At 41.4% G+C, this 22,189-nt stretch overlaps 1 protein-coding gene and 1 long non-coding RNA gene across 3 annotated transcripts in view; one reads left to right on the top strand and one right to left on the bottom strand.

The window, feature by feature from the left end:
- Window positions 1-793: 793 nt before the first annotated feature.
- On the bottom strand, window positions 794-1,233 carry LOC134415948 (uncharacterized). The gene is made up of 2 exons (XR_010027140.1): window positions 1,123-1,233; window positions 794-1,033 (listed from the first exon to the last, which is right to left on the bottom strand). It is a non-coding gene; the product is annotated as an uncharacterized LOC134415948 (long non-coding RNA).
- A 466-nt stretch (window positions 1,234-1,699) lies between these two features.
- The window catches only part of KCNK5 (potassium two pore domain channel subfamily K member 5), a 34,652-nt gene continuing 14,162 nt past the window's right edge, over window positions 1,700-22,189 (top strand). The window contains exon 1 of one of the 2 annotated variants that reach the window (XM_063152007.1): window positions 1,700-1,916. In XM_063152007.1, the coding sequence (XP_063008077.1) occupies window positions 1,731-1,916 (186 nt within the window). In that variant the 5' untranslated portion in view covers window positions 1,700-1,730. Of the gene's footprint in view, window positions 1,917-7,117; window positions 7,229-22,189 lie in introns of those variants that run through there. The other variant, XM_063152008.1, reaches the window with a different exon arrangement.

The raw sequence follows: 22,189 nt of genomic DNA, 5'->3' as shown, positions 1-22,189 counted from the left end.
CAGTTTGAAAACCTTTTTTTCTTTTTAATGCTTCCTTTAAACAACTGGAAAATCCCATGCAAAAACTGATCACTTGATGTGCTTGTGGATTTTGTAGTTCCTCCAGTCCTGCTTTTAGGCTGCTAGGAATCTCTTGCAGATGTATTTTTATTGACCACTATATACATTAGTGAAAGGACTGCTTAAGGACCATGTGATTTCTTGAGGGCAATATCACATGAGTATACATTGGGCCTGATTGTTTTATATAGGTAACTCCAACCAATGCATGTTCCTCTACCTTATATGTACTCTCCTTTTTGTTTTGTTATACTCTCTTGCATATTTTCTACCTCTCTGCTTTTTCTTTCCCATTCTCATCCATTCCCCCTTTTCAACTATGTCTGCACGGGCTTATCTCAGCCTTTTAGTTTGTGTACTCCAACTGAGTACCTATACACCCCTAATCTCTTAGTGTTGATGCAGTTGGCATGAACTACTCTTCTTCTTGAGTGTTTACTTCCTGTTGTGGGGGCTGAAGGAGAAACAGAACAACTTACCCTCACAAAAATGATGTTTGTAAGTCCACACCAGAAGCACTTTGCCAGTGTGTATAACACGTCACTGTATCTCTCCCTGACCCATTTAAATTCGAACACAGAAGGGCAAGGGCTTGTGCGTGGCTGTAAGTGGCCCCAGAAGAGGGCTTCAGAAACAGGATGAGCTTCAAGAGAGCTTCAGCTTGGAAGATATTTTGAGCATCTTATGGAAAATCACTACCCGGTGTTTCCCCTCCCTCCCAAACACACAGACAGGAACATAGCGATATTTATTGAGGGTACCAAAGGCATGAAAGAAATGGAGATGCAGTTTCTGCTCCTAGTGAACTGTAATGCCCACGTGTGGACGTCTCAGGAAGGGTGAAATCTGCCGACGGACATCTTTTCTCCTCAAAGCTCCTGCTCAGCTTCCCCTCATGCTTTCACACATCCAGGAAAGCCACAGGTCTCATTTCACAGCCTCCCGGCGTCGAAAACGAGAAATTCCGCTGAACCTGCCGGCATGAGGGAACAAGTAAAATAAAACTGAGCGACGTTACCCCTTCTTACCCTGACTCTGGGGAAAAGACAGAGAGGGACGCACGGACGGCTGCGGGCGCAGGGACCAAGCGCGCTCAGGGAGAAGAGGCCGGGGCCGGGCTGCCCTCCCGGCCCCACACCGGCTCCCGGCAGGCAGGGCGGGAAAAACGGAGGTCGCGGCCCCGCTCCCCTTCCCCCAGGCGGCCCCTCGGGGGCTGGCGATGGCGATGGCCGGAGCCCACCACCTCCCTCCCGCGCCGCGGGATCGCCCGCCCCCGGCCGGGCCGCGGGCCGGGTCCCGCCGCGCCCCGGGCGGCCGCTCCCCGGCGGCAGCGCCGCATGCGCGGGCGGGGGGAAGAGAGGAAGCGGGAGAGCCCCAGATTCAAATCGCTGTTCTGGAGGGAGGAGAAAACTAGGAGAAGGAGACAGCCCGGGGGGAGTGGAGGGAGGAGGAGAGAGTGGGAGGGGAGTGTGGAAGGGGAGTGTGGAAGACTCTAAGGGAACGCAGCAGAAGCCGGGAGCGGAGGGACGGCGGACGGCCGGGGTAGGAAGAGGTGTCAGGGGAAGGACTGGGCGGCTTTGGGCACCCACGGCCGCAGCGCGGGGCACACGCCCCGGCTCGCCCACCCGCCGCACTCCGCCCGCCCGCCCTCCTTGCCCGCCGCCAGCACCATGGTGGACAGGGGCCCCTTGTTGACCTCGGCCATCATCTTCTACCTGTCCATTGGGGCGGCGATCTTCGAGGTGCTGGAGGAGCCCCACTGGCGCTCGGCTACCGACAACTACAAGCGGCAGAAGACAGAGCTGCTCAAGCAGTTCCCTTGCCTGGGCCAAGAGGGTCTGGACAGGATCCTGCAGGTAGGTACAGCGGGCGCCGCCGGGGCGGGAACCGGGGTTAGGGCCGGGGGTGCCGGAGGCAGCAGCAGCAGCAGCAGGTGCTGGCGGGCGCCCTGGAGCGGAAAACCCCGCGCCCGTGGGCGAGCGGGCTGAGGAAGCAGCCGGGACCCGGCACAGCCCGACCGTGTCAGTGCCTTCACAAAGCCCGGTGCCGAAAACCTGTCCCTGGAGCGGGAGCGTAGGGAAACCTCTTAATCGTTCCTAACTACTTAATGACAGAGCTTACTCTTTCCCTCTGAGTCCTAAAGGAGCTGGAGGTTGATTTTCAGCGGGCCGGCCCAGAGGTGCCGCCCGGAGCGTGCTCCCGCCCGCTGCTCAACCCGGCGCCCGTGAATGCGGCTCTTGTTTTAGCACCCACGGTGGCTCCTTCTGCCTCAATGGATGTTGTGTTAAGAGGAAGGGAAGGTGAAGCCAAGTGTCTCGATCCTCTTGTGTTTGGTCTGATTTTCTTCCCTTTCTCTTTTTTAATTTCTTCCCGTACTAAATGCTGGAGAAGTGCCTGGGGGTCCCGCAGGTCAGTCGGGGTAACGGGAGGAAAGGGTGCCCGGCTCGCACGGAGGGATGCTCGCAACTCCTGCGCTATTATACTCTAGGAGACTGACTTTTTCCCAAGCCATAAGGAGTTGATAATCCGGCAGATTGCTCTTCAAACCCAATTCTTAATCGATAGCGTGTATTAAATCCGAGAGCTATATAAACTTAGTTAATGCCTTCTTATGGATGTGGAATCTGTTAAAATGTCGTGGTAAGCAGTAGTGAACTATGAAACAGACTGCCCAGATGTGTGGGGCTCCAGTGGTGAGAGTGAGCCATTTGGGACTTTTATTTCAGAAATGTTTATACCGAGTAAGATTTGCTGTTCATTATGTTTGGATTTTTAATAAAATTATTTTATTTTCAAATTCACTAAAAGTCGATTAAAATGCTCAAATACAGAAGAATGGCGAAGTGGCTCATTAGTTTTCTTGGTGTAATCGATACTATGCAAGCTTGGAAGAGTAAAGATTCTTTATCCTAAAAGTTTGTGGTTAAAGTTCTCTTTCTTCGGTTGGTGGCTTCCTTCTGTCTGCTTCAGATAGCAGAGCGTTCTGATGGCAATGACCTTATTGTTCCCGTCTTAGTGCCCTGCTAAGTGTCCGTGGTATTTAGTGGAACAGGTGGATAGAGGCTTGAAACTATAAAGAGACGTTGAAAAATGAAAGACATGCTATGTGTTTGGAGTAGGTTTTTATTGTTCTGGAGTCTTAATGAAATCTTACTCTAGATTATATCCCAAACCTGTTTTAATGTCCTCAAGGAAAAAAAAGCATTGTTTGGATTGGGATGTGCCTGGCACGCTTAACTTGCTGCAGACATAATGCAAGATCTACATTCTGCCTTAATTTATTATGAAAATTATGTTGGTATGAGGGAATCATTAACGGGGTTTTATGTTTGGTTGTTTTTTCCCATTATGAGTATCACAATGAATCCTGAAGTGGCAGAAAGTTGGGAGGTTTTTGGTTTTGGGTTTTTTTTCCTTAAAATACAAGATGATAATGAAAAAGTGTGGAGGGCCTTTCCTCTCCAATGCATTAGCTCCTGCTGATAATATCATACGTGGTTTGAGGTTTCCCTCTGCACTTCTTCCAATCCTATCCTACTTTCCATGTCCAGTCTTGCTAGTCTGATGATCTCACATAGAAATTCTGTTGTCATCCTAAGTTCAGGTTTGCTCAAATGTAAATGCCTTTATTTCATAGTTATTGGTAACTGCAAACTTTACTGCCTGCTCTCTTTTAGAGTTGTAGTTTTGTGCCTGTTCGTATTCAAGTTCTATGAAAGAAGTGGTGGGAAAGAGGGGAGTGTGTCATATCTGCTAGAGGACAATTGTTGGGTGAAATCTAACCTAGCTGAAGCTAACTGATTGGGGGGGAATCATGTAAGAATCAGGATTCTGTCCTAAATAAGCTGTAAAGAATATCAGAAATAGTCTTTGTAGTTGTCCTTTCTCACCCACTCAATGCTGCTTCTGTTGGGTTCTGCCGAATATTTAAAACATTGCTTGCATCTCTTTCACAAAACCTGATCATCCTCTTCTATTATTAAACCTACAAATTTATTCTTTATTCACAACCAGAACATCTTGATTTTAAAAATGGGCTTTTAACACCTCCCCACTCATCCTCATCCCCACTGCTATCTTGTTCCTCGAGCCTCCTCTTCTAGCTTCTTCCAAGGACTCCCTAAAGTTGTGCTTGGGATTTTGCGTGGTTTAACTAATTTTTCTGCTGTTGTCTCTTTTTTAATAGGTAATTTCATCTTGAAGCCTTTTATTTCACTCTGATGTTGGTCCCCACTGATACTTTTGTGACTTTCCAGAGCCATGTTGAGCTTTGCTGTTACTTCTCTGATGTTCTATTTAAGACCCCCATTTAAAACATACTGGATAAAGTTCTTCAGCAAATATCACCAACTGTAGAATTTTAAATGGGTGTTGGTAAAATGAAAGGATGCCAAGAAATGTTCAAGTTGGACTAACAATACCAATTTTGTTTCCAGAAGCAGCCTGAAAGGTGACAAGGACTGACTTATTCAGAGACCGGTCTCTCTGCTGCCCTTGTTCCCCACCCAGGTTAGCTCGTGTGTTCCTTTGAGCCTAATGCTAGCTGTAAGTGCAATGGAAACTGTGTGGAATGGCTCCAAAGCCAGATCTGTAGCATTGATCTTGAGCACTTAAAAAGACAAATAGGTTATCAGCGCAGATTCTCAGCTCACGTACAGACCAGCATCTCTGTACCAAGAGTTTGACTGATTATGAAGTAGGCTGTTTTTGGTCAAATACTGTCTAAAGTTTATATTCTGTAATAAAAATTTCACAATGTATTACAATAGAAATACACCACAATAAATGTTTATTGAAATGTGTTTAACACACTTGCAAAAATTTACAAGCTAAGTATTGTAGGATATGCTAAAAAGAAAGCCTTTTCCCTCCATCCGGAGAAATGCCTAAAAATAAACTTGCTTAAAAGCAACTTTTAGGAGTCTCTTGTGTGAAGAATCCATTTGCTTTTGATTGTTGAAAGTACCATACTATTTATCATAACTGTAAGAGGTAAAGTACTTAAACACTTCTCAGAGTAACGTTATGTGGACCCTGATTTTAAAGGTAACTCACCCTGGGCAGTGTATAGGCTGGTTTCTGCTTGTTCATGTTCTTCTGGGTGGAGCTGATTGCTCAGATATAAATGTGGCTGAGATGCCACATTATTCACATTATTTAAGCCTCCAAAGACCCTCAACCACAACTGTGTATTGACAGAAGGAGCTGTGTAATCTCCCATCTCTATGTTCAATTATTTTGGAAAAGAAGTCTCATGACTCTTTGGAATGTGTGCAGAAATTAACATTGTTGGTATTAATGTCATTATATCATATTTATCATCATTGTGGGATCTTAAAAGTAGTGTAACAGCTTTGTCTGTTGATACAATTCTGTGGCTTGTCATTGCCACTTGTTTCAGTGGCCCTAAGTCCTGGGACTCTTTAGGAAGGGCAGCAAAGCAGGGATCCAGTGATGACACTTTTGTCTACCCTGCTGTAGGAGGGAGTTTGGAAGACTGAACCAAATACAAGGTGATTTGGTCATTTCCCTCTCCTCCAGTTCCTTACTTTTACTCTTTATTGCTCCATCCTGGTTGTGAAACATCAGCTTTAATGATAAAGGAGCTATTCATGCAAGGAGGTGCCCTCTTGACCCTCAATTTTGCCTACTCACATGAGCAAAGGTTTGCCTACCCTGGGCCACGTCTTATTTACCAGGAAATCTTCTACTTGCCCACCAGAGTCATTGAAAAATGATACCGGTCCCACTGATAAACATCAAGGCTGGTGAAAAGAAAGGGAATCATTTGCAGATGAGTGAAAATGGTTGCTTTCAAAACAGCAATAAAATGAAAAGAGAAACTGCTGCCTGTAGTTGGAGTCTTTATTTGCGAAGCGTGTAAGACTCTAAGCAGGCCTGAGATACAACTTTAGAAACCAAAATGTTTAGACTTAAAGCCCAGTGCTGTGAACAAACATTTTAGAAAACTTTTAAGGAGGGCTGCTGTAATATACATGGCACATGGTTTATGCTGAAGAAAATAACAGTAAAGTGGATTAATACTAGTTTCTCCCCTGGTTTTTAAAGTGTCTTCACTTTTTACAAGTACCTGCAGGTGCATTTCCAGGATTTTGGTTTGTGTTTGAAGATGGTGAAGCTTGCTTGAATATTCTTGGAATTTATCTCAAATTGTGAAAATTTAAGAATATTCTCTCATTCCAAACATTGCTTCCCACGTTGCTTTAATTTCAAGCTGCTACCTCAAGGTTTAAATCTATGTGCAACATTTTTGAGAGAGTCTGCAAACTAGAAAAACTAAAGTTTTCTTATAAACTTGAACTAGGTTTTCAAAGCTTTATTCAACATGTAACAGAGATGATGGCTTTTGCTTAGGCTTTATCAAGTGATTTGTTTTTCAATGTAAAGTTAATAGGGGCATCTTTTTCATAATATTTTCTCTTTTTTGTGCTCTTCAGGAGATGGATAAATGAGATTCTAGACTTACTTGGGTTTATTTGTTTGCTCTTTACCATCCTGATCCCTTCCATTGGAAATATTGAAGGTGGGGTGGATAAATAGGGGACTGAATTAATTATCTGGAATGCCAGTTGACTTGTCTCTTTCAAGGCGAAGCATTTTTCATAAGCTGAGCATCTTTCAAAGAAGGACAAGTGACTGCCAATGAAACAAAGTTGTTAACTACTTCTAATATCTTTCATATAAAAACTTGACAGTGTAAATTAAGGCTTATGCATATGAGGAAGGTATTCCTAGATTGTTCAAATTTATATCTTAATTATGCATAGTCCAAATTCAGCAGCTATGAACTGAGATGAAAATGTAGGACCACTGTTCACTAAGATGCCTCAGAGTGTGACTTAGGGTTACTGCCACTGCAACATTAGAGAAGAATTGAGGACAGGCAGTACAGAATTGCTAGGGTTGGAGAAAACCTCTGAGATCATCGAGTCCAACCTTTGACCAAACACCAACTTGTCAAGTGGACTCTGGCACTGGGTGCCATGTCCAGTTGTTTCTTGAATGCCTCCAGTGATGATGACTCCAGCACCTTCCTGGGTAGTCCATTCCAATGCTTAACAGCCCTTTCTGCAAAGAAATTCCTGCTGCTGTCCAGCTGCGTTACCCCACAGCTTTTCTCTGTGTGTTTCTACACAGGAAACCAAATGTAAGCAGGCATGCTTTTCTGTTGTGTTTTCTTTTTTTTTTTCCCTGTTTAACCATTAAATTGTTTGAACTTTCTTGGAACATAGTTAAACAAAGCTGATAGTGCATACACTGCAACTCTGCTGATGGAGCAATAGCAATCGATCAGAAGCCATAATTTTTCTGCTATGGGCTTTTCCTTTTTCCTGTTATGAACTTAATCTTTGAGTGTTCCTAGTCTGCTGTCTTTCTGTTTCTGTAGAACTGAATGTTTGTGTTACCTTGCATGTTACCTTCTGCCACTAGGTGTGTTTTTGGCAAGCTCTGCTCCAGAGACCATGGCATGCAAGTAGTTTTGCAAGTTATCAACAGCTTGTTCTATGCTTTGGTTCATACTGTATATATGGTTTTTCCAAGATATCTTCTGTAGCCAGTGAAGATACACTGTAAGGATGAGTTAGTACAGATTTCCTTCTTAAAAACAAATAGTTGTTTTTGCTGTCTATTAATAATTAAACACAGTGAATTGTTTTGCTTTTCTCTGAATGCTGTTGACTTTCAGAGCAGTTGTTTTCCTTGCTGGTAGTGCAATTAGATGCCGACATAATAATACACAACCCAGAAACAAGCTGGATTGCAAGTGAGAGTAAATAATCTGATCAGCTGGAGAGCAAAGGAGAATGCTTGTGCACTTTGGTGCTGTGGATCTGCTGATCACAGTGCTTGTGATTTGCAGAGGTTTTATTTTGTCCTGGCACTTGTTTGATTCTGTGGATTGAATGCATGGGAACATGTAGTTAAATTTCTTCCTGGAGTAGGTTGGAATAGCAGTATGTCCTTGGGCTTTGTTTAGTCCAAGCTGAGCTCATCACAAACTGAATCTGCTCTGTAGTGTCTAACAGAACGTGGTAACAGGAGGAGTGGAAGAGTTGCACTCTTCAGTTAAATTAAAATCCTGAAGCACCACCTGTGGTGCTAGTGACATCCTCAGGAGAGCCACACTTTGAGGCCGATTGAATTTTCAAAATAAGCATGTAATATGTACTCTGCATTTTTGCTAGCTCTGTCTGCTGAGGGGATGCCTTGGGCTTGAAGGAACTTTATCTTCCTTTTTTTTCTGGCTTGATTCTCTCAGGTTCCTCATCATCACTGCTGGTTCTAGTATTGGTAGATCTTTTCTTTAAAACACCAGGTTCTTGAATTGTAGGCAGGAGAGATTATTCCTAGGCATGTATTGCCCTAGTAGCTCTATTTACAGTCAAAACAGTAGGGAAGTGATTCCTTTTTTTTTTCCCCCCTGCATTGTGTTGTGTGAACTCGAGTGGATCAAATACACTCTTGGGTGCAGAATAGCTTCTGAAAAATCAAACCTCATACACAGATTTTCTTAAGAGAAAGAAATGTGAGTGATAAAATTGAAGTAGGAAACAAATAATAGGTTGTGTTTCTTTTTCTAACCATATGTGTATCTGTAGTGTTTCTTACAATAGACCTAGGTTTTTTAACCTCTGTTGCGGGGTCGATTGCTACAGATCAGCCTGTCTGTAGGACTGTATTTCTGCCTTAATGAAAAGGTAGACACAGATTGTGATTAAGCAAACTGGCAAATACTAAACTGACTTTGTTCTGTGTTGGCATCTTGGAAATACTGTGCAAGCAGTTTCCAACTGCTGAGAAACAAAACCCCTAGACCTGTATGTTTCTTTGAGACAGCAAGAGGTGCAAAAATGTTCCAGTTGGACCTATCACAGGTCTCTGTATTCTGATACTTCCTAACAACAGTGACAGTTAACATTCAGTTGGACTGCAAAGTAAGTCACAAGATTGTCAGATAATGGCAGCGAGTGAGTAATAGCTGATGGAACTTGAAAATAATTCTGCAAAGGGTTGTGAAGGTCCCGAGGTAGAAAGCAAAGCCAGCTATGATACAGTATTTTTGATGGCCTGACTAAAATATCAAATTATCAGTGATGACTTCTCTGTGTGACCTCCAAATGCACATATTGCTGCTCTTCTTTGCTACTCCCAGCCTACTCCAAATGAGAAAAAAAGCTGTGGAGAAAAGTTGCTCAAGAGTCATGTTTGGTCCCTCGCTAGAGAAACGGCAGTTTGTGAGCAGATTGGTTCTGGCCTGTAATGGAAGGCAGGCTGATGAGTCTCCTCCAGGCACCAAAGAAACAGAGGAGGTGTTTGGAGCCAAGCAGCTGAACAAAGAGAAGGGTTTAATCAAGCTCACTGTGATACCGACTTCTCCCTTAGCCTCTCTTGCATTCGTCTGGCTGGAACGCTCAACCTGCCACATGCTTGGCTCTTAGAGTGGCTGTTAACCAGCTACAGACTGTAATGCAAATATTTTAAAATCAAGTTAAATAGTTGATCTATGATAACCTGCCAGTTAAGGCTTCAGGCCTGTCTAAGTGGTGTGTACGTGACTGCAGAATGACAGAGGGCAGTCAGTGCTTGCCGTGTTGGCACAAGGGTTTTTGAAGGGCACTGGAGTTTATGCTTCACTCTTTCTTATTTTTATCAGTGCACTCTGAAAATTTTTCACCTGTGTCACTATCAATTGCCTTTTTAGAATGCCCCTTGCCTGTTTCCAAGTTTTTTCATGGCTTTTCAGGTGGAAGGCAAGGAAAGTGAGAGAGAGAAAAAAACTTTGAAGTTGCTTCTGTTTAGCAGCAAACCCAGTAGTCATCTTTATTATGTCTCTACATTATTTGTTACAGTAATACTAGATTTTCTGGTAGTGTCTTAACTGGATTGTGACTATAGGATAACAATGCTTTTTCATGAAGTTGTTACATAGTCTCTGCAAGGTCCTAAAGCTGTCAACTTGATTAATGAAATGAGAATAGATGTCTTTATTTTATATTTAGGGGAAGTAAAATATAGTTCAATGGTAAAATATAGTTCAAAGTAAAATATAGTTTGATGGTACCTTGGCTTTATTTGCATGTTTTAATAATGCTTGTTCAGCTCTGCTACAATTAGACAATTGGTTATTTGGACGGATGTTCTCACAGCTGGCTACTTCTTGTCTCCTAGTGGAGAATCACTGTCATAAAGTAGTTTCATGCTAGATATTGAGTAGGTGTTTTTAGCTGAATTCTGTGCATCTTGGAAAAACCGTCTCACTTACTTGAGACAATGCAGCTTTTCTGTGGTTTTGTTGACTTCCTTAGCGTCTTGTATGTGAGCAGCTTTTAAGCTTGAGAGTTCTCTACTTAGAAATGTATGAGTGCTTGCTCTGTCTCAGCTTCAGAGAAGGTACTCGATGCTGCTGAACAGTGGCAGATGTCAGTTGCAGGAAATCTGGCTAGGAAGGAGAAGAGTAGCAGAAGGCAACAACTGTGGTACTTCTGCCACTTGATCGCTCTTGCCTTCAATACAGTAGCAAGAAGGTGACAAAATGGTTTGGCTTGCATGCATCCTCAGGGATGGGACAGTTGAGAAGTGATGGAGCACAGAGTCTGTTAATAACCTACCACACTTCAATGTTTTACGTTACTCTTTGTCTGCAATTTGTCTTGTGTTAGCTGTTCAGGGGAAACCTGCAAATGGACGGGAAATTTTGTGAATCTGAAAGTGTGCATGGTAGTTTTAAAGTGGAAAGATTTTTCAGTTGACTAAGCTTACTTTTTCACTTAGTTAAAATCCTTTCTACAAGATACATGCAATTTCTGTTTTACTTGTGGGGTTTGACCAGGAACTAGATGTGGTACAGGACTGAAAAGATGATTGGAGAATGACTGAAGCAGTATCTGTTCTGCTTTCTGTCAGTTAGTGGTTGGAAGCTCCCTTGGTAAGAAAGCCCCTTCTGTGTACTTACTACTGTAGTGCGAAATGTATTAAAATAGCAGAAGATTGTGTTCTCTTGCATATGTTGTGTATATGGTTTTTAATGTTATTTGTGTTATTTTTAATGTTATACAATTACTGCAAATAAAAAGGGGACACAACTGTGTTTAAGAAATGTTCTAATGCGCAGCTATCTTTTAGCAGCAAACTGATGTAATTGCCAGTATAATACACTCACCCAGCTCTAGGCAAACCAAGCTATTACAGGTCTGAGAGTGTCTAGGTCAGACTGTTTCCTAGTCTGTTATCTCAGTTACTGATCACTCTTCTTTCTATATGCCAGCAGATCTCTATATTTGAAAACATTTGTTCAGAGCAGCCTCCACTCTTTCCCCAGTCCTCCTCAAAGATCAGTCTTCAGTTAATCTAGTGTTGAAGAGATTTATAGTAAGTAACATAAAAACATTTTATTTCAGGTTAAGCCCTGGATAATAACAGAAGTCTCAAAGCTAAGAGCCTTTCTGTGGCAGGTTTTTGCCCTTGTAAGATCCCTTGAGATAAACCCATCACCTTGCTAGTCATACAGAGCATCCTGTCCCTGTTGACATTGGAAGCATGCCTTGCCTTGCCTCCTCCTCCTGCTGCCTGATACAGGAATGATATAGGGATGTAGACTGATGTGGTTGAAGTTACGAAAAATTTTTGGTTGACCCTGGAAACATGGTTGTTTCTTTGGCTTAACAAGGTGGCTTAAGTGAAGGCACTACCCTAAAGAGTTAATAGCCAACAGTGTGTCTTTTTCTTGTTCCTGTTCTGTAGTTCTTAAGTCTCCCTGATTAAAAATGTTATTACAAGTAGTACTCTGCTCCGCCCAACTGATCACTTTCAGTTTTTTTATTTGATGCTGTTGGGACAAGCAAGATTTTTATTCTAGCATGTCTAAGCTCACTGAATTGTCAGACAAGTAAGTTGTTAGGATAGGTTGTTAAATAGGAAATGAGGTGTGTGGTGCTACTAGCTTGCTTCAGCAGCAGCCTCTAGCATGTGTTCAGAGAAACAGGACCTTTAAAGTTGTGTTGAAATTTGGGGATGCAATACAAAAGGGCTTGTGAAACCAAAAGTCTATGGCATTTTCCTCCTGGTGCCTAAGAAACCAAATAGGTTTTAGAGCCTTCTTAACAAGTAGCTTTCTGTAAATTTCTTAACCTGAAGCATATTTTAATGCATGGCTATAAATGGGAGCGAATATAGTATGCAGTGTTACTTTATGCTTCAGTTCACCCACTGAGTTGAGAAGTTTATTGGGCCTCTGTAAGCAAAGCTGTCAAGTTTAGATCACTTGTGTTTTGACTTGTTCTAATTAACTTATACAGTTCTTATACACTGAGAGCATGGCAGGTTGGGGGGGAGGGGGTGTTGGGAAGCTTCATTTTAAACTCAGTTTCCTCTTCTACTTCTCCTGTGTAATATCGACATTTTCTGTCCAACCCCTCTGCATCTTATAAATTCATCTCAATAAACTGTGTTTTTATTGACAATAGGACTGTTTTGGTTTCATTTAAATCTACTTAAATCAATTGCTACTGAACTGAAATGTATTATTTTGGAAACAGACTGCTCCATGGGTTACCATCTGCTTATGCAATCGGTACCAGCTCTGTTGCAAGAGTCTCATGCAAACACTGTCTGGGTCTAGCCCTGCCTAACACAGGTCACCAGCTGGTGTGAGGACTTGATTAAACTCTTGACTCTTCTGCTTCCACTTTCTTATCTCTGAAATGGGGACAACAGCATTTTCCAAAGCCCTTCTAAAGGGGAGTTGGCTACATTAGTCACCATGTATGTATTCAGATAGGAAGGAAGCCTAATCTGGTATTACAGATTATTCCCGTGTCTAAATTTCAGCTGATGCAACATAAAAGTTGTCAAAATACTTTTTATTTTTCTTTTCTCCATCCAAGGCAAAGTGTGTTATAAGCATTTTGAAACAGAAGTCTACCAAATTAAGCTATACTAATGAAACCTATGACATAGTCTGATAGATTTTATTTCTGAATGAGAGTGTTGGTAAGTCAATGAAAAGTAGGGACACTCAGCATCTGCAGAACAGCTGCAGTTCTCATGCAGCAATAACCTTTAGCTAATTTGTCTTCAGAACATGTCTATGTGGAACTTGGGAAAGTGAAAAGGAAACATTTCTATTACTGCATTAATCAAAAGAGCAAGGGAATGCTGGTAAAGCACTGAATATGCTTTTCATCAAAATAGTTTATTAAGTAGTTCATAAAGCTGGACTCTAGTCCTGAAATTAATAGGGGAAAAATATAAACTGCTAAATTCTGTAGTCATGATCTGTCAAAAAAGCCAGATGCCTCTTGAAAACAGTTGGTATTTACATCCATTGCACAGAAATCAAAAGGGGAAATAAAATTAAGCAACATTAGTTTGCTGAAGCATAGGATCTGCAAGTATCACAAATAGGGAAGCTTCAGTATTCAACTCTGCAATGACAAAATAGTTCCAGTTAACTTATTTGCTGAATTAAGAGTTTCACGTATTATTTAACTGTGCAGAAGGTCACAAAAGGAAATAACCTTGTTGATCTCTTTCCATTAATATCCCTCACATTGTTTGTCCTATGAATTATGACTTATGGGAAAATTAACTGTCCATGCTATACATCATACACAAGCAAGTCTTAAACAGTGTATGCTGTAAAAATATTGACATGCCTCCAAGAGGTTAATTTCCCTACACATTAGACCTTTTTTTTCCAAAGGAAACAGTAACACCTATTTGAACTGCATAATAGAAATAGAACACCAGTTGTTGAAATTGGTTTTTTATGGACTCATACCACCTAAATCTCAATGACTTCATGTTTCACTCTAAAATAGAAACTACTCCAAAAGTTGGGGGTTATTGCAGAATTAATGAATTTTCTCATCACAGTAATTTACCCCATGTCTTCTATTTTATACATCTGGGCCAGGAGGTCTCTAATCAAGCATGTTGTTAGCTAATTGTTATGTCAAAGCAAAATTAGCAGCAGGACAGCAGTGGTTGGTAGTGAGGGATTATTCATTCAAATGTAATCGTTCAATTTACCAAAACCCCTCAAAATTCACCATGTAGCATCTTAAAACTGCTTGGTTTCTGATCAGTGGTGTTACATTCACTTTCTCTTCAAAGCTTGTTTGCATGTTTGATTTCATGGTGTAGAAAGAGCAATAAATATTTTCAAAGGCCTGACTACTCTGATTTTCTATCAATTCACGTGGTGTCTTGGCCTCAATTTGCCTGAGAGAGGATCTGTGCTTAGGTCCAGCCCTGTTTGGACTGAACATCCTTCTGTGATTTTATTCTTGAATTTTACTGCATGAAAAATGAAGCCTCAGATTTAGGACATTCCCTTCGGTAAAGGTAGTGTGGGAAAGCAATGGGAAGTTTCCACGAGGATGGAGAAAGGCAAAACATAGAACTCATTGCAGACCACGAAATCAATAAGTATTATCTAAATCATGTCTGGGCAGACTATAACAGGTTTCCACAAACACTCCTGTACACCATGTGAGGACTTTTTAGAAAACATGTGTGTGTGTTTTGACTGAAAATGTCTTATACTGCCTATTTTTAAAACACTGTTTTGTAAAATAGATGCTTATGATGGAAAGCTGCAAAGACAAATGTAACTCTTGCATTGCTTCTTACAAAGCAAAAGAAAAAAAAAATAGAATGGTTTGTTTTGGAAGGAGCCTTAAAGATAATCCAGTTCCAACCCCCTTGCCATGGGCAGGGATACCTTTCACTGGACCATGTTGCTGAGATTCCATGTTGCTGTGTTCTGTTTCCATTGTCAGATGGAATATTTCCATGCAAAATGTGCTTAATCCAAAGAGGACAGCTCTTGTGTTATGTCTGTAGCTGTAGACGTAACAGCCATCTGTAAACCTTCAGTAGAATAGCACTTGGTACAAATAAGGAGTGCAAATTATCATTACAAAATCAGTGATCTTGACTTGTACTTCTTTTCCATGTGGCCTTAAGATGAGGCTTCACAAAGTCACAATGTCAGTAGGGTAATGCATCCACTTTGTAGAAGTGCTAGTATATTCAGTAAAGGAAATTATATGTATTTTGTATGGCTCAAACCTTACTTAAAGTCCTTCTTGTTAGAAGTCTCTCAGGAGAAAAAATTAATCAAGCTCGTGCTGCAAAAGTATTAGTCTTCTGTTTATCTGTAGTTTCTTTCCAAGTAATTTGTTTTGCTCTTCACCATTTATGTCTTGCGCACTGTGTCCGTCCTTGAGGAAGAGCTCCTGCACACCTTTAAATGGAGCCACAGAAAATGGTAGAAGAATAAACACTTCCTCCCAACATCTCTCTGAAGAACTCCTCCTCTCCTACTAAGAGGATTTAACTAAGGACAAAAATATGCTCCTCAGTGCACTATAGTAGTAATAAGGATTCCAGATCCAAAATCTTACCTCTAACACCACATTGCAGAAATATTTACATTAGCTAAACCAATCACTGTAAATCTGAACCTTGGTTTGGGCAAGGAGGTTCTTATACACTACCATGCTGAATGCTTTGATTAACAGCTACTGCCTGGTTGAGAGCCTGTTTTACTTTGCAGCTTAGTTCCATTCAGACTTATTTTTTTGTTGTTTATTCCTGTACCAAACTGGATTTTTGTTTAAATGGTTTTTGTTTGTGGTCTTGCTTTATAGTTTCTGATACAGTAAAAAGAAAGCAGTGTTATCTCCTCTCACCCTTTATTTTTGCAGTACAACTTGCTTATCTTCTTTAAATAAAATTGATGACAAAACCTATGTTGTTCTCAAGGGCAGTGAGGTCCAGTTTCAAGATACGGAAGTTTTGGAGTTCTCCTCTTACTGCAGGCTAATTAAAGGAGAATTTAAGTTTACAGCCTAGACTGAAGTAGGAAATTAAAGAAACTAGATGAGTTTCAAACTGTATTTTGCTAGTCTGTTGTGCCTATAATTGAACTAAGTCAAATGGTTTTCCCTGGTTCTCTTCTACAGGCAGGCACCTTCTGTTATTAAATGCAGAACCTTTCCTGGAACTGTTTTTCTATTAATTTTCAGATACTGCAGAAGTTGGGAAGCTAGGAGGGCTAAGTTTGATCTCCACCCATTTGTTTGTCCCACAGGAGATAATTCTCTCATCATTTCAATCAGGATTATTTGCCAAGATATTTTCCACTAACTTTAAAACTCTCTCTAAGTCTTTGTTCTCCATGCCAAGTGACACAAAAAAAAAAATGTGCACTTGCATCTTGGGAAGCATCATATCCTCAGGAAAGCTCTCTTGATTAGGTTTATTACTCAGCTGTAACTTTCCCTGCAAAACTCAAGCATATCAATGCACTTTGTGATGTTTGTGTCCACCAGGGAAGGAAAAGGTGGTGGTGCTAGTTACCAGCACTGACTGAGCAGCTAATCTTGCAGAACATTACACAATACTAAGACTGTTTCTCCAAGTAGAAGCAATCCTATGGACTTTTTGTAGATAGAGTAGAATTCATTGCAGTGATCAGCATTTACACCTATATGAATTACTAAAATGGCCAGCACATGAATGTCTGGTTTTAATTGGAGGGTAGGATGTGGTGAGTGGAGTGTGTGCAGGGGAAAGTAAGGAAAAAAATATTCAATATAGCAAATGCTGGCACTATAGAGTGCCACAAAATTTTTATCATCGAGTCTTATGTATCCCATTTGATGCTGCTCATGCTTTGTCTAATTTTGATTATCCATTCAAGCAGGGAATAGCTGCCAGGATTATTTACCTTTTCTGTTTCCAAACAATGATGTGGAATTAATTTATCTGTAAACTCACAATTTGTTTCCACTGGACTGTGTCCTGAAGTTTCCAGACTCATAAATATTATATTTAAGCCACAATTAGAGTTTTATGTGTCTTTCAGGTTCAGGCATGTAAAGAGATGGTTCTTTACATCTCCTCCAAATTCATGATTTATTGCATGGCCTCCAGATAACAAGCTAAAACCAGAGCAGAGCATATATCTTCTAAATTTGTATGTAAAATTTCCCCCCCCTTCTTGTCTCTGACTAATGAGAGCTATTTCTGGATAATAAATTGAGATTGTACTTGAAGAGCATGATTTCTGCTGTCTAATACGGGTTAATTAACAGATTGCCTTTCTAAAGGATCACTTAGTCTGATTAAATTTTAATTGAAAAACAAGAAAAACAGATGAGCACTTAAAAGACTGAAATAAGGAGTGTTTCTGCCTGTGACAAATGTGCATTCTCTACCCTCATTCATTTTACCAACTAGGAAGCAGAAGAGTAAGAGGATACAAAGAGAGGTGCTTGTGCCTGTATTGCTGTCTTCAATGAGACTGCCCTTTGCATGTTAAATCAATTTCTTCCTCTCTTCACTGGGTTGTCAGCAGTTATGGGTTAACTAAGCCAAGTGCCTGGTCTCTGTTACAAATTCATCATTTTAGCATTGTTCCCACAGACACTCTGCACTTGCAAAAACAAAAAACCCAGAAGGAAAAAATCCTGAAATACCCAGATTGAAATTTGTCACTCTGTTTCTTTTGAGACTCAGTCCACTGAAGAACTTTTTGCATTGTTTAACATGTGTATAATTGGTGCTGTGTTAAAATAGTGGTGCTAAAGATAAAGGGTGGAAAAATACTATCTATCATCAGTGCCTGGGAGAAGGTGTGGGAAAACTATTTTCCATTTGGCAGAATGGTTAGAAAGCAGGTCTGTTCTGCAAAGTCAGGACAGATTCTTAAGCTACTACTCTTAATAAAGGTAGGGAGGTGTGACAATATTATCTCTTATGTTTTATTTATAATGGCATTGTATCTAACCACAAATTCTTCTGAAAAACTTCACTCACACACATTTTTGGAAGGTCCTGGAGGCTGTATGAAATAGCAAAATGTGGTGGGTTGATACTGGCTGGATGCCAGGCACTCCCCTCCGCAACGGGACAGGAGAGAGAAAATACAGGGAAAAGTTTGTGAGTTGAGATAAGGACAGGAAGAGATCACACACCAATTACCATCACAGGCAAAACAGTTTCAACTTGGGGATATTAACTGAATTTATTACTAACAAAATCAGAGCAGGATGATGAAACGTTAAATAATTCTTAAAAAAACCTTCCCCTTGAACTCCTCCCTCCTTCACAGGCTCTACCTCCTCCCACTCAGTGGCTCAGGGAGACGGGGAACGGGGTGCTATGCTCAGCTCATCACACTGCTGGCACTGCTCAGGGAGAGGAGCTGTTCCCCTGCCCTGCCCTGGCGTCCCTCCCACAGGAGACAGCTCTCCATGAACTGCTCCAGCCCGAGTCTGTCCCATGGACAGCAGCTCTCTCTGAGCTGCTGCATGGGGGTCACTCTTCATGGGGCTCAGTCCTTCAGGCACAGCAGCTCTCTCTGAACTGCTGCATGGGGGTCACTCTTCATGGGGCTCAGTCCTTCAGGCACAGCCTGCTCCAGCATGGGTGCCCCACAGGTCCTACCAGGAAACCTGCTCCAGAGTGAGCCCTCTCCATGGGTCTGCACGTTCCTGCCAGGACCCTGCTCCAGCACAGGCCTCCCTGGGGTCACGGCCTCCTTTGGGCATCCAGCTGCTCTGCTGTGGGGCTGCTCCACAGGCTGCAGGTGGATCTCTGCATCCCCAGGGACCTCCATGGGCTGCAGGGGCACAGCTGCTCCACCATGGTCTGCACCAGGGGCTGCAGGGGAACCTCAGCTCCAGAGCCTGGAGCATCTCTGCCCCTCCTTCTGCATTGACCTTGGTGTCTGCAGAGCTGTTCCTCCCACATTCTCACTTCTCTCTGCTCTGGCTGCAGTTTCATTAGAGCAATAACATTTTTTTCCTTTTTAACTGCATTATTATAGAGATGTTGCCATCATTTCTGATAGGTCCAGCCTTGGCCAGTGGCACATCCATCTTGGAACTGGCTGGCATTGGCTCTGCTGGACATGGAGGAAGCTTCAAGCAGATTATCACAGAAGCCACCCCTGCAGCCCCCCAAGCTACCAAAGTGTGGCCACAACAACACAATGGATTCACTAACCTGTGGCAAGGATGCTGTTGTTTAAATACTCTTTGCGTTTACAGGTGATTCTGGGATTGGGTAGTGTGAATTTTAAGAACAGCTAATGTGATAGAACTTTAGATGCAGATAAGAGTTCACTGGCATATCCAGCAAACTCTTTTGCAGAGAGATTTTGGAGCTCATGTTGAGCAGTTCCAGTTTGCTTTGGGGAATGTCAGTGTTCTTCCTTGGTTCTGAGCATGTAAATAAACCTTATAGAAGCTTCCTCAGAATTACACTAAATAGTGAATATTCTCAAGTGTAAAGGTAGGTGTGTAGGATTAAGATGTCAATGTTTTCTAATCCTCTCCAAACTCAGTTGCACCCTTTGAAGGACACACACAGGGCTTCCTTACAGCGCAGTGATGCAGTTGTTTAGTCAAGCGTATTTTCTCTCTGGTAAAGACCATTTCCATGTTTCTCTGTGTTTGATAGTATCTTGTTTGGTAGTTTCTTGTCTTTGGTGTTCTTACTGGACAGCCTGTTCTGTACTGGTTTATCAGTAAATTAAAAGAGATGTTGAGCTCTAATCCACAGTTTTCTTCATAGCATGTACTTAATTACTTTCATTGGAATCTGCTTTCGAAGTCCAGTAAAGGACAAGGTATTCCACTCTGTGCTTTCTCCACCTAAATGGAAATAATAAAATATTGCAATAAAACTAGCAAGACTGCTTAAAAAGAAAGTGCCAGCCACATCTAAGTCTCAGAACAGGAGGTTTCCCACTTAAAAACAAATCAAAAATGAATTGTGGCAAAATGACTTAAATAAGAAATCAAGAACAAGACATGTAAAGAAATCTTCTGGGTATTCTGTGTTCTAAACTAACAGCCAAAAATGATGCCTAATTTGCTGTCTGTTGTATCACAAAACTATGCAGAGTGAAAACCAGGCATGTATTTACATGCATTCTTTAACTATCAGGCTCAGATGTAGGGACAGCTTTGTATGAAGTGGCATGTGCTGGAAGCTCAGTTAGGTAAGAAAAAATCTGCTTAGGTGAAGGCACAAGTTCCTGACAGACCAAAGTAAAGCATAATGAAGGGAAAGCAATAGTGAGTCTTGGTTCTGTAATTAATTTATGCATTGAGAAGCACTGTTGCATGAACAGAATGAAACACTGAGAAGTTGGCTGGGTAAATGAAGAATCAACAAGATTAGCCAAACTCTTTCTGCAGAGCAAGTTCAATCTTGTTATATAACCTTTTGGGTAAAGTATGTTATATACAATGCATTCAAACTCTATATATACCCTTCTGGTTTGTATGCTGTAAGATACTGGTGCATCATTTAAAGTCACTTGTAGCAAATTTAAATATCTTTTATAATTGTCTTATTAAAAGCACACAAATAAACAAAAACCACTGACATGTTGAAACAGTTTTAAAAAAACAGCAAAACTCCTTTCAGTTCTTCTTTTTCCCAAGACTGTGAAAAAGTGAGAAGATAATATTCTATTTGCTGTATTGATAAAAGTGTGAAAATATCATCTCATTCTGGATTAAATCTTGCTATTGTTGGAAAAAAACTCCTCCCTTGAAGTATGTTAATCCATGTTTTGCCAGGATTTTTTTCCCCCACTGGGAATTTTCAAAACTTTGTCTTTTGATAAGAGAACTATATTTTAAGACTAAACTGTTGATTGAAAAATGCAAAATATGTATGCACTTGCTATAGCACTTGCACTGCATTTATAAAGTGATTGGTTATGACAGCAAGGGGAAAACTTCTCCCCTGCTGTTTGTAGTTGATCTACATTGGAATGTAAACCTGAGGAATAACACTTGCTTTCCAGGGTTTGTTTTTATTTTTTTCTTCTATTTCAATTCATACATAAAGGAGAAGGAATGCTATATAGTCTAGTGATCTCTCTAGTTTTTTGCATAAACTTCATGTATTCTTTTGGTTATGTGTGTTATTTACATCTGTCAACATCAAGCATGAGGCTTGTAGAGTTTCTGTTCTTCTAGAAGTGAAAGTTAACATTATTCCCTCAATGATTACTTCCTATTTTTTGTTTCAGTTTCAACTTTGACCTTGTGGTAGGCAGCTACTGTCGACAACCCCATTGTCCTGTTAGAAACAAGACATTTCTGCCTTGGATTTTGTTTGTTAAAACAGACTATCTATACAAGTTCTAGGATTATCAAGAGTCTTGCAGAACCTAGTTTAACATAGGCCAGCTGGGTATTCACTCCTTTATGCTTAGCTGATCCGGAACCAAACTTGTGTAGTCAACCAGTGTCCTCTTCACTTAATGTGGAACTTATTAATTCCCACCATCCTCCTATACTGCAGGTGCTGCTGACTCATATCCTGCACCTCTTGCTTCCAGCTCAACTCTCTGCATAGGTCAGTAAAGGACAGTAAAACTTTCACAGGTTAGCAAGACACAAGGGTGTTGCCTGTCAGACTGAGACAATGTGGTTCATTTGTCTTATTTTTCTTTCTCAAAAAAGGTCGCAAACCATTCCCCACAGAAGAGAAGTAGGAAATCCAGGACTCAGCTAAAAGACTTCTTTTACATCTGGCATGGTTCTTGCCCTGACAAACATGAAATTCATACTGCAAACACAGATAATGCTGAGAGGGAAATGAGAGGTCAGCTATCCTAAGTCCTGCTGGTTTGTGTAATCCTGCAGGGACTGTCAAGTGGCAAAGGCAGCCTCAAGGGCTTGTCCACTTGGCTCCGTGTGCTGGCCCTGGTCATGTTGCCACTGTGATTCCGATGGGAACGCGAGCAGTTAGGGTAGGTCTGTCATTACACTAGAGATGGCAGTGAGAAAGGATGGCAGGAACCACAATTGTGTGCTTTTCTGGTGGCTTTGAGCTGCTCAGAAGGGGAGGATGGTTACTACCATGCTTTCCTGAGAACTCCTGCCTCCAGCAGATCACATATGAAATGTGCCGGGTGCCAAGTGGCAGAAACATGTCCAGAGAGGGTGCTGCTGTTTTGTATTCTAGGCTGAGTGAGGTTTTTGTATTCTAATCCTTAAAGATTTTTTTTTCCTTTCCAAGAAGTGATGAGCTTCCATTTCTGTGCGCTGACACGTGTATAGCAGCCGCT

The sequence above is a fragment of the Melospiza melodia genome, chromosome 3 (assembly GCF_035770615.1).
Source record: "Melospiza melodia melodia isolate bMelMel2 chromosome 3, bMelMel2.pri, whole genome shotgun sequence".
Taxonomy (NCBI): domain Eukaryota; kingdom Metazoa; phylum Chordata; class Aves; order Passeriformes; family Passerellidae; genus Melospiza; species Melospiza melodia.
This window is presented reverse-complemented; position numbering and strand designations above follow the sequence as displayed.